At 45.0% G+C, this 12,709-nt stretch overlaps 1 protein-coding gene across 1 annotated transcript in view; it reads right to left on the reverse strand.

Moving 5' to 3' along the window:
• LOC138663716 (zinc finger protein 436-like) overlaps positions 1-12,709 on the reverse strand; it is a 38,591-nt gene that overhangs the window by 23,017 nt on the left and 2,865 nt on the right. The window contains exons 2-6 of the mRNA XM_069750030.1: positions 1,554-1,632; positions 1,245-1,424; positions 1,039-1,162; positions 858-955; positions 569-659 (exon numbers count right to left, since the gene is read on the reverse strand). Coding sequence (XP_069606131.1) covers positions 569-659; positions 858-955; positions 1,039-1,162; positions 1,245-1,424; positions 1,554-1,632 — 572 coding nt within the window. The remainder of the gene's footprint in view (positions 1-568; positions 660-857; positions 956-1,038; positions 1,163-1,244; positions 1,425-1,553; positions 1,633-12,709) is intronic.

The raw sequence follows: 12,709 nt of genomic DNA on the forward strand, positions 1-12,709 counted from the left end.
CACTCTAGTCATCATTCCCTGTACAATAACAGCTCAGAGTTATATTGGTTGGGGACCCAGTGGTCCAGGAATTTCTTCATTGTTTTAGGAGTAGATTTTTAACATGACCACACCAGGCTGCATGTTGTGCATGCAGCATCTCTGGACTTGTCTCCCATCTAGCACATCTTTAAGGACATTAGTCGGCAATTGCAAAAAAGGGGCTGTCAGCAGCGGATCTTGATGATTTTCCCAGGATTGTTCAATGCTGCAGAACATTCCTCAGAGAACAATTAATAACTTCATTAATAGCAGCCAATCCTGTAAGTTCAGGGATTTCTGTATGTGGTTCATACTATAGACTGAATAAATCCAGATGTTGTGAAAATTTTGCTTCCAAAAGATATATTTGCAGATCACTAACATATCTATCTATTCTGTGATTTCTAGAGCTTCGCGACTTTTCCTTGTCGGTGTTACAATTTTAATGGAGAGCAAGAAAGAGAATAAGAGAAAGAAATAGATACACATACTTATATTCCCATGAGAAGAATCTGTGACTTCTCTGTATTAAGTGGTTAGTACTCACCTTGGTAGTCATATGTAGGAATCTCCTCTCTACACCACTCATCACCCTTCACAGGTGTCTCTGTAGTATTAATATGGGTCAGATCTTCACCCTGAAACAAATATTGTAAAAGTCACAGACAGATGGAGAAGTCACATCTATGATCAGCTCTAATCCTGCCATCTCCACCGTTCTCTTTACCCAAGTATAAAACATATAATACTGGTGGATAAAACAAGACCGAACACAAGACCTTCATAACTGTCTACACATCATAGGGGAGATCTCATGACACCTTCTCTCCATCTACCTGATGATCCTGAGGAACATTGGGATCTTCTTGTTTAAAGTCCTGTGGAAGAAGAGGACGGGGACATCTCTCTGGTGTTGTCCTCTTACTGGATAGATCTGGAGGAAACACATACAGGGACTGAATTCATTCTTTACATACAGATAATTATAGGCCGTGTGTATTTAGTCCTGTCTATTACCTGGTGATGTGAGGGGCTGGGGAACCTCCATCATGACCTCCTTGTACAGATCTTTGTGTCCTTCTAAATACTCCCACTCCTCCATGGTAAAATATGTGACGACATCCTGACACCTTATAGGAACCTGACACATACAATGATACCGTCATCCCATGATCCCTTTATAGCATTACTGTATAATGTCCCAGCATTCCCAGCAGTGTCACCTCTCCAGTCAGCAGCTCAATCATCTTGTAGGTGAGTTCTAGGATCTTCTGGTCATTGATGTCCTCGTGTATCAGAGGTTGAGGTGGAGGCCTCATGATTGGGATCAGGGGTCTTCCCCATCCCTCAGACACAGGGTCTTGACAGCGCTCACTAGAGGTCTTCTTCACTACTGTGCAATCCTGGTTATGGAGAAACACATTAATAAATCTCACTACAGACATTTCCAGAGTCCTCACCTCTCCAGTTCTGTCCATCTGTTATTCCCATAGATAAGAATGATGTAATGTGACGTCATCAGAATCTCTCACCTCACCAGTAAGCCGGAACAGGATCTCTAGGGTGAGGTGTAATATCCTCTTCGACATCTTGTCCCTGTCCAGATCCATCCTTGAAGGGTCAGGAAATATGTAAATTAATTAGCATCACACATTGTAGGAACGTAAATGGAAAGAAGATGAGTCGATGTCAAAACACACAAAATAAAATTACTGGAGATGCCAATATAAAGCAATTATGTGGTAAAGGAGCTCACACATCTAGAGGTCACACAGTAGTCACCTACGCCGTCATGTCATCATGGATCACTGGAGTTATTAAAAAATTAATTTTGAAACTATTTAGCAATATAAGTGAAGCGCAATTGTATTTACAGCCAATAAGGTATAGTATTGTGGCACAGAAAATTACAAAACTGTCATGTTATTTTTCTATCACAGTGAACGTCTCCAAAAATCAAATTCACTCGGGCACAAAAAAAAAAAAGATTCCAAAATAGTACCAATAGAAAAAAGTGTTTTTATAGAAGAAAACATAAAAACTTGCATCATTAACCTTATTAATTTAGTCATGTATAATCATTTAAGTTTTTACAATAAACTGGATAAATTGTGTTCCAGGACAGGTTCCATCCAGTAATGGCTTTCTTGACTTTAATTCTTTAGTGTGTAGAATGACTGACAGTATCTGCAGTGGAAGGACTGAAGGAAGTTTGGTCTGAGCCATGTCCCTGTAGTTCTCAGCAACAAAAGACAAAAGCATCTTCCTTCAACATGCAGAAATGGGGCAGTAGCAACTGGAGATACAAAAACTTGTATTTTCAGGAACTATTGTGCAGTGATGAGATGTATGCATATTAACCATAAACACTTTTCTTTATAACGACTGTTCACGATTGCACCCGGAGTTCCCTATATTATTCCATAGCTCAAATGTGGTGCGTTTATTTATGGCATAAGCCTGCCATAGACATCATTGGCTGCAACAATCGCATGACCGACATATGCCGCACTGTTGCTACCATTGGTGTCATTGTGGTAATATAACAAGAGACTGGAGGGAACACCAGCACAGGAATACCGGTTTGATTTAGGACTGGTAAAGAAAATAATCAATAAAGCTGTCATGATTCCGTCTATTGGTGTGCATGAAAGCAGTGAGTGACAGTTCAGCTGTCCAATCTAGGACAGGGGAATGTGAGCCATCAGTATGGTGATGGACAGCTCAGTTGTCCAATCGGAGGCTAGAGCGTGTTGAGCTATCAGTGTGTTGAGTGACAGTTCAGCCATCCAATCAGGGTTGGGGAGTGTAAGGGAGTTTCATCCTTGTTTCTGCTGTTCAAATTATTATCTGGCTATTTAGCTGGTTCTTGGCCTCCAAATAGTGCCAGTTATAGATTTGCACAAATGTTGTTCTCTGTGTTCTTGTACTTGATCTTTGCTGCTCGACCATGCACCTTGCCTATCTGTTTGCCTAATCCTTTTGTCTTGATCTGCTATTTTCCTGGAATTCTGACCTCAGACTGGTACCTGACTACATCTTTGCCTTACCCCTTTGTATACGAGGATCCCTCTTGATATTTGACCCCAGACCTCTTGACTACCCGACCTTGCAACTTGTGAGTAGTAAGTAGTGTCACAAAAGCTATTATAATCCATAATTTACTAATATGTTATAGTACTTCTTATAAGTCAGCTATATATCATCTTTCTAAAATCATGTTTTCTTTCTACTATAAGAAACCAAGGCAAAGGCTGTAGATATTGTTAGAAGGTTCTGTTAGATGCTGTTCCTGAGACAAGACGCCCTGAAGTATTTTTCCCAAAAAATTTTCAGTGAACACTAATAATAAACCAGGAGTGGAACTCACAGAGAAAAGCTATAAGGCTACGTTTCCACAATGAGTTTTTGGTGATTTTTATACTCTGTATATTTTCGAAAAAAAATCATTTCCATGCTTCGTCAAAAACACAGCATCTTACATGCAAAGGTACACCTAAGTGGTTGGGATTTATAGAAATCTCGTGCCCACTGAGCTTCATTTTTACTCAGCATAAACTGATGGATTCAAATCCACAGCATGTCAATTCTATTGACGGTACGCAGAGTTTTCTGTGTAGATTTTCTGCATACACTTGTGTTGGGTGCAGAATATCTGCAGGTAGAAATCACACATGCGTTGTTAGTGCATTTCCGCTGCGGAAACACATAGCAAACGCACGTAATCCGCACCTAGGTACGTCAATAAAGTTTTCTCAAAGCCAAATACAGGAAAGTATCAAAAACAAAGCAGCTTTATTTAAAGCCTGACACACAAGAGAAACTGCAGCAATCAAAACACCTATTAAAAAAATACAATCTAAAAACACAAGTAACTTAATTTACATAATAAAAGTTCTGCAATATCAAAAAACTCCCCAAAAGATAATCATGGGAACGTAGCCGAAAATGAAGGTTCACAACTCTTCTGGGTTTTGGTATAGAAATTCTGATGAAATACTGATGTGTGAATAAAGCCTAACACCGTCCAAGCACAGTGGATGAGATTCATATAAATCTCATGCCCACTGTGCATTTTTGAATGCTGTGGATTTTTCCCCCTTCTGCAATTTTTAGTCTGTGGATTTTCTGCATCTCATTCAAGTCGAAGCCTTTAAAGTGGGTTTCCATATTAAAAATGCAAGTAATCCGCACATTATTATATCAATAAAGTTGTATCAATGCTTAAAAAAAGGAAGTTTCCAAATCAAAGCAGTTCCGAAAACATGACATAAAATTCAGACAAAAAAATTGCAGCTGAAAAAACGTGATAAAAATGTATGTAAAGAAATAGGCATTAAATGCCAATAACTTAATTTATCTAATTGGTACAGAAATTATTTAGCATCAAAACTGTACCAAATACTTATCATGGGAAATTAAACTAAGGGCTCACGCAGATGTCCGATTTTTCCACGTAAGAGAAAAACAGATTGATCTGATCAGTCTGGTATGAGAGTCAGCTGACTTTCCCATACGTGGAAAAATAAAAATCTCCACCTTCTTCATTCGGACAGTCCATCAAAGTTGGATAGCACTTGAATGCCATCCCAGTGCAGTCCGATTTTTTTTTCTCCCATGGATATACTGAATATCATTGCCAATTTTTTTATTTTATTGTTAAACCCTAGGATCAAAATGGGACATGTCTCTTGAGATTTTACGGGGTTCGAATAAAAAGTTGGAAAAGTGAATCGCCCTATAAAACTATCACAGCTACAACTGCTATCTGTGGAAATCATGGATAGCAATCGGAGGTCTGAATAAGACCTTATACACACATACAGGTTATGAGGTTTCTTTGAGAGCTGGACAATCCAAACACAATAAATGCTGGTATGCCTCTACTTAATGCATTAGCCTCCTATTAATGGGATAAAGGGAGTCTGTCAGCACAAAAAGACCATTCAAACAAAGCACAGGCGCTCAGTGCTCATACCCACCTACTGGTTTTCTATCCATCTCCGCCATTCTCTTACTCCTGTAAAGCCAGAGATGTCAATCCAGGAATAGAGAGGTGAAGTTGGATGCCAAATAAGTAGTTGGCAAGATGATCTGAGCGGTTTCCCTCTGCAAAGGGGGTCACCAAGGGCCACAGTGATGAGAGCTGTTTTGTTCTGGCTCTGCTCACATCCATTTGCCTGAGCTTAAAAGAACTGATTTGAACCTATCAATCCGCAAGATCCACGCAAGCTTATAATGTCTGTAAAAACAATATCTATGCGTTTCGCCATTAAAGCAGTAGCTTCATTGGCTTCATCAGGCCAGAAGGCATGTTCCTCAAGGTATGTTTCACAACTTTACTCAACTTGTCCAGTAAAACATAGGCCCTCAATCATGAAAAGAAAAGAAAACAATGTTCTGGTACCGGGAAAAATTGTTTCCATCGTTGTGCATAAGTAGCAAACATGTAAAAACTACACAAATACTGAACCAATATAATTGTATTGACCCATATTAATTATGTCAGGGGTGTAACTACAATATGTGCAGGGGATGAAATTGCACCCGGGCCCTGGAGCCTAGGGGGAAAAAAAATAAATAATAATCGATGGCCTTTCAAATACAAGGATAAACCAAAAATGAACCAGTGACACCAAGGGGTTAATGCTAATAACCTTATACACACTATAAAACCTACAATAAACAAAATGAGCGAAGAACCCTGCTGTAACTAAACAAGTAAAAAGCAAAAGTGCATCTAAATAACACAGGGTTCCTAGTAATACTGTTTTTGATCAAAAATAGCATAAATGGGTGACGTCCGTGCCCAGTCCGTTATTCCCAGAATGACTGCTCAGGAAAAGGAGATTTTTGTGTACTCACCGTAAAATCCTTTTCTCCGAGCCAATCATTGGGGGACACAGGACCATGGGTGTTATGCTGCTTGCCACTAGGAGGACACTAAGTAAACACAAAGAATTAACTCCTCCTCCGCAGTATACACCCCTTGACTGGCCAGTAGCGACCCAGTTCGGTAGTAAAGCAGTAGGAGTATAAGAAAAACCAGACAAGTAAACTGTGTCAAAAACTGAGGAACAAACCACAATAACAACCAGCCGATAGGCTAACAGGGTGGGTGCTGTGTCCCCCAATGATTGGCTCGGAGAAAAAGATTTTACGGTGAGTACACAAAAATCCCTTTTTCTCCTACGCCTCATAGGGGGACACAGGACCATGGGACGTCCTAAAGTAGTTCCTGAGTGGGGAGCAATTACACTGCTAAACCCCATGTACCACTGGCTTACTGAGGTACCGCTGTTTGCAGAATGCGGCTGCCAAGGGCAGCGTCTGCCGAAGCTTGAGTATGAACGTGATAGTGCTTCGTGAAAGTATGCAGACTGGACCAAGTCGCAGCTTTACAAAGCTGTTGTGCTGAAGCCTGGTGCCGAATGGCCCAAGACGCACCGACCGACCGAGTCGAATGAGCCTTAATCCCTGCTGGGACAGAGGCATTCCTGACGCGGTAGGATTCCTGAATAGTGGAGCGAATGCACTTGGCTAGAGTGGCCTTTGAGGCGGGTAGACCTTTCCTATGTCCCTCCGGAAGCACGAACAGGACATCCGACTAACGGAAGGGAGCCGTGCGAGATATGTACCACCAGAGAGCTCTAACCACATCGAGAGTATGGATAGCTTTCTCGATACGATGGGTTGGCGCCTGACAGAATCACGGCAAGACAATGTCCTCATTTAGATGAAAGGAGGAGACGATTTTAGGTAGGAAAGAGGGAGAGGTTCTCAAGACTATCTTGCCTGGGTGAAAAATCAGAAAAGGGGGTCGGCTTGAGAGGGCCGCCAACTCAGAAACTCTCCTGATTGACGTAATCGCCACGAGAAAGACCACCTTCCATGGAAGGAGGGTGAGAGAGATGTCCTGCAATAGTTCGAAAGGGGCTTCCTGAAGAACTCCAAGAACCAAGTTAAGATTCCATGAAGCCAAAGGAATTCTATAGGGAGGAAACACCTGGGAGACTCCCTGGATGAGCGTCTTAACTGGCAGTCTGGAAGCGATCTTTCGTTGAAATAGAACAGACAATGCGGACACTTGTCCCTTGAACGAGCTTAGGGCAAGGCCTAACTCTAAACCTGATTGGAGAAACTCCAGAATGGACGGAATGGAAAACACCAGAGGAGAACATCCATGGGCATTGCACCATGAAAAGAAGATGCGCCAGGTGCGATGATAAATGCACATGGATACGAGTTTCCTAGCATGAATCATGGTAGAAGAAACCCCTGGGGGAATCCGGTTTGGGCTAAAATCCAGGATTCAATGGCCACGCCGTCAAAGACAGGGCCCCGGAGTGCTGGTGGCAAATCGGGCCCTGTGAGAGGAAATCCCTGTGATCTGGAAGCCGCCAGGGAACATCGGCAACCATTTAAACGAGTTCCGCGTACCATGCTCGGCACCCTCTGCCCTGATCTTCTTGATGACTCTCGGGAGCAGAGGAAGAGGCCGAAATATGTATGGCAGCTGGAACAGATGCCACGACGGGACCAGAGCATCTGCCCCGATGGCGCAAAGATCGCGGGATCGAGCAATGAACTGGGGAACCTGGTTGTTGAGCCTCGACGCCATGAGATCCACATCCGGCGTCCCCCAGTGAAGACAAATCTGCTGGAAGACTTCCGGATGGAGGGACCACTCGCCCAAGGCAAGACCTTGGCGACTGAGGAAGTCCGCTTCCCAATTTTCCACACCCAGTATGTGGATCGCCGAGATGAGGGAGTGATTGGTCTCGGCCCAGCGCAGGATGCGGGAGACTTCGAGCATGGCTGCCCTGCTGCGGGTTCCCCCTTGCCGGTTGATATACGCCATGGCTGTAGCGTTGTCGGATTGTATTCTGATGGGATGGCCTGCGAGAAGATGGTGAAAGTTGCGTAAGGCAAGTGTGATCACTCAAATCTCCAAGATATTGATTGGAAGACGCGACTCTCTCATGGACCAACGACTTTGTGCCGTGTGGTGATTGAAAACTGCACCCAGCCGAAAAGGCTGGCATCAGTGGTCACCACTAACCAGCGCACTGGGAGAAAGGACTTCCCTTGGTTCAGGGAAGACTGAAGCATCCACCACCTGAGGGTCTGCCTGACCTGTGGGGGCAGGCGAAAACATCGGTCGAAGGAAAACGGACTCCTGTCCCAGGCTAACAGCAGCACCCTTTGCAGGGTACGGAGATGGAACTGGGCAAACGGAACGGCTTCCATCCCCGCAACCATTTTCCCAAGGATGCGCATCGCAAAGCAAATGGAGTGAGGGACTGGGCGAGAGAGCCTGCGTGCTCCCTGTTGTAAGGACAAGACCTTCTCTGGAGGGAGAATGACTAATCCGCAGGAAGAGTACAAAATCATGCCAAGGAAGCAGATTTGCTGAGCCGGCCCTGGAGATGATTTCTTGAAGTTGATTTTCCAACCCAGGCGAGAAAGAGAATCCACGGTGATACTTACAGACTCCTCGCAGGCAGAATGGGAAGGACCCTTGATTAAAAGGTCGTCCAGATACGGAAGGACTACCACTCCCCGAGCATGAAGAATGACCATGACAGCCGCCATGACCTTTGTGAAGACTCTGGGGGCAGTGGCGAGTCCGAAAGGCAAGGCCACAAACTGGAAGTGTTCTTCTTGGACTGCGAAGCGCAGGAACTGCTGATGAGAGATAAGCATCCTTGATGTCTATGGATGCCAGGAACTCTCCATTTTCCAGGGACGTGACAACGGAACGGAGCGAGTCCATCCTGAAGTGTCGGACCCATACGAACTTGTTTAGCAGTTTGAGGTCCAGTATGGACCGTAGGGTCCCGTCCTTCTTTGGGACCACGAATAGGTTGGAGTAAAACCCCTTGAACCTTTGGTCTCGAGGGACCGGAATGATGACACCGTCCCTTTGAAGCGCCTGTATGGCCTGAAGAAAATGTGACGCCCTTGCTTTGGGGGGGAGAAGACTGGAAGAAGCGCGGAGGGGGGGATGGAAAAAACTCAATTTTGTATTCGGAAGACATGAGCTCTCTGACCCACTCGTCGTGAACGACCGAGAGCCAATTTTGACGGAACTAAAGAAGGCGTCCTCCTACTTTGACGGTGTCCGCCGGACACGACAACGAGTCATTATGTAGAAGGTTTAAGGGATGTGGATGCCTTAGGGCCAGAAGGTCTTGGTCTGGGTTTCCAGGAACGATTTTGTCTGTATGAGACCTGGGGTATTCTGTTTTCCTGCCGTCCCGAACCAGTGGAGGAGGAGGACCAACTGGAGTTGTTACGAAAGGACCGGAATCGAAACTGCTGCTGATTCCGAAAAGGCCGGGCAGGTTTTTACTGAGGAAGAAATTTACTCTTTCCTCTGGTAGCGTCAGAAATGATTTGGTCTAGTTTCTCCCCAAATAAACAACCAGCTTGGTAAGGTAAAGAAGTCAGCGACTTTTTAGAGGCAGAATCTGCTCACCAATCACGGAGCCGTAAGGCCCTCCTGATGGAGATTGCATTTGCAGCCGCTTGCGCAGTGCAATTAGCTGCATCTATGGAAGCGTTAACTACGAAATCTCCGGCCTGAGCTATCTGGTTAGCTAGTCTGGCCACCTCCGGGGGAAGATTACTGCCGTGGACGGTAGAGGTTAACACCTCTGCACAGGCAACAATTGTCTTAGCCACCCAGGTAGCGGCAAAGGATGGAAGGAGAGCTGCTCCTGAGGCCTCAAAGACTGAGCGAGCTGGGTAGTCAATTTGACGGTCAGAAGGATTCTTGACTGATGAACCGTCGGACAGAGAAAAGATTGTTTTGGATGCGAGCCACGATACGGCAGGATCCACAGAAGGAGAGAGAAGCAACTTCTTCATCAGATCCTTGGAGAAAGGATATTTAGCTTCCGTGGCCTTTTGAGTCGTAAATCGCTTCTCCAGGTGTTCCCTGTGTTTTTGGACAATGTCCTGAAACTCAGGGTGATTAGCAAATATCTTTTGAACGCGTTTAGTCTTTTTAAGGGTATGTGCACACGTCAGGATTTCTTGCAGAAATTTTCCTGACAAAAACCGGACATTTCTGTCAGAAATCCGCATGCGGTTTTTGCGTTTTTTCATGCATTTGACGCGTTTTTGGTGCGTTTTTCCCAAATGCATAGAATAGCGGGAAAAACGCAGAAAATCTGCAAAATTAATGAACATGCTGCTTTTATTTTTACCGCAATGCGTTTTTTTCATGGAAAAAAAGCATCATGTGCACAAAACATGCAGAATGCATTCTAAATGATAGGATGCATAATGTATGCATTTTTAATGAGTTTTTATAGCGTTTTTGCCGTGAAAAAACGCGGAACAAAAAGGCGAAAAAACCTGAACGTGTGCACATAGGAACACATCATGTCTTTCAGGCTGAGTGGATACCGATTTCTCGTCCACCATTAGTGTTTTGTTGACGGCCTCAATAAGGGAGTCAAGTGTCTCCTGACTGATAGAGGAGTTTTGGGTTAAAGAGTCCTCCGACTCGTATCCTGAGGTATGTACGCTGCGACCCTCACGGGAGCAAGAAGATGAGCTCACAGATACTGAAGCTCGAGCATAGACGGGAGAAGGGGGAAGGGTTCTTTTCCTGGCAACCCGAGATTCCCATAGTACGGTACGCCCCTGTGGTCAGACGGTCCCGCACCGGCACCAGATTACGTCGCAGCCGAGTTCTGGCTAAAGGAGGGCCCTCGGAAAGAGTCCAATGCCTTGACCAAGGAATCCATAGAGTGTGACAAGGACGCGGCCCACTCAGGAGGGTTAGGCTTGCCGGGGTCGGTGGAGACATTGGAGGTGGAGGCAGGCTGGGTCACAGTTCTGGCACAGAGGGGTATTGTGGGCACTTGGCAACGCAGAATTGCAAGTGGCACATGAGGTAAAAAACACAGTGTGCTTTTTATTGCCCCTTTTAGCCTCCTTAGATTGAGACATAGTGTATGTCTATTCTCCAGTAAACTGCTAATAGCAGGGCTATGGGTGCAGAGAAGGGGTTAAGCTTTTCCCTATAGAGTGGAGCAGCTTACCCATGGTCCTGTGCTGGTGTCCCCAGGGAGGATGAGAGGTAAGCAGCGTTTTGGGCTGTATTTCCCAAGATGGCACCCGAGATTTACAGGGCTCATCCCGGTTAGAGTGAGAAGCGCCTGAGTAGTAGGCGGGGCTCTTGCGGTGGGCGGGATTTTTGAATTGCGGCCTAGCCGGCTGAAGAAGCCGGGGACTAAATTAGTGAAGCCGGCCGGCGGCCGCGCCTAATGATCACCGCTGGCATCTAGCCAGCGGTACCTCTCCCCAGGGATCCGGACTGCATCTTCCCACACCGGCAGCGTGAAGAGTAGTACTCACCGAGGAGGAGCCACCTCCAGCTCAATCGATCCTCCCTATGGCGGGGGATGGAGAGCGTCCAGATGTGTGCTTGCCTTCTCTGGGGATTTACAGCTGTGCCTGTGCCTGCCGCAGGGGACTTACGGATGTGCCTGCCGCAGGGGGCTTACGGCTACTGTGGGGACTACATGACGCCAAGGTGAAGACTTGAGTAGGTGGAACCCGGGAGATGCACATGAGAGGTATACTCTAAGTGCTCGCCATCTTACAGGGGGGAGATCGGGACCGTATAGGAATCGTCGCCCTAGCATAGATTAGGTGTGCCCCAAACGTCGCAGGAGAGGTACGGGGAGATATACTCGCCGTGCTCGCCTGTTGATGGTTCGGGGGAGAGCGGACCCTGAAACAAAAATTTACAGAAAAATAAAATAAAAAATGTTGGGGTCTGAAAAGACCCAGGTGCCTCCTACAGACACTAAGCAAGAACTAGGTTGTTACTGGCCAGTCAACGGGTGTATACTGCAGAGGAGGAGTTAATTCTTTGTGTTTACTTAGTGTCCTCCTTGTGGCAACCAGCATAACACCCATGGTCCTGTGTCCCCCAATGAGGCGTAGGAGAAATCACTGCTCGGGTCTCCGTCCAATATCTATTTGTGTAGGTGAAGAAGAACAACCCCAAATAGTAAAGAACCAGAATAAGGCCGGCGTCACACTAGTGAGTTTTACGGACGTATGAGAGGCGCAGAAAATACGGATTGCACACGGTACAATGTTTCTCTATGGCCCAGCTCCTATTTGCTGTATTTTACGGATCCGTATTATACGGTCTTGTACGGCCGTAGAAAATCGCAGCATGCTGCGTTTGTCACCGTATTGCACAAAAAAAAGCCAATGAAAGTCTATGGGGGCGCAAAAAATACGGATTACACACGGACCAACAGTGTGACGTGCGAGAAATACGCAGCGGTGTTCTATAGAAAAGCCGGCAATTCAGTGCGGTGTACAGTAAAATCACACTGACAGAATAGAATAGGTAAGATAAATGTGTACACATAGAATAGGTATATATATGTATATATATATATATATATATATATATACATATATATATATATATATATATATATACACATATATACAGTTAGGGCCAGAAATATTTGGACAGTGACACAAGTTTTGTTATTTTAGCTGTTTACAAAAACATATTCAGAAATACAATTATATATATAATATGGGCTGAAAGTGCACACTCCCAGCTGCAATATGATAGTTTCCACATCCAAATCGGAGAAAGGGTTTAGGAATCATAGCTCTGTAATGCATAGCGTCCTCTTTT

This window comes from Ranitomeya imitator, chromosome 2 (genome assembly GCF_032444005.1).
Source record: "Ranitomeya imitator isolate aRanImi1 chromosome 2, aRanImi1.pri, whole genome shotgun sequence".
NCBI lineage: Eukaryota > Metazoa > Chordata > Amphibia > Anura > Dendrobatidae > Ranitomeya > Ranitomeya imitator.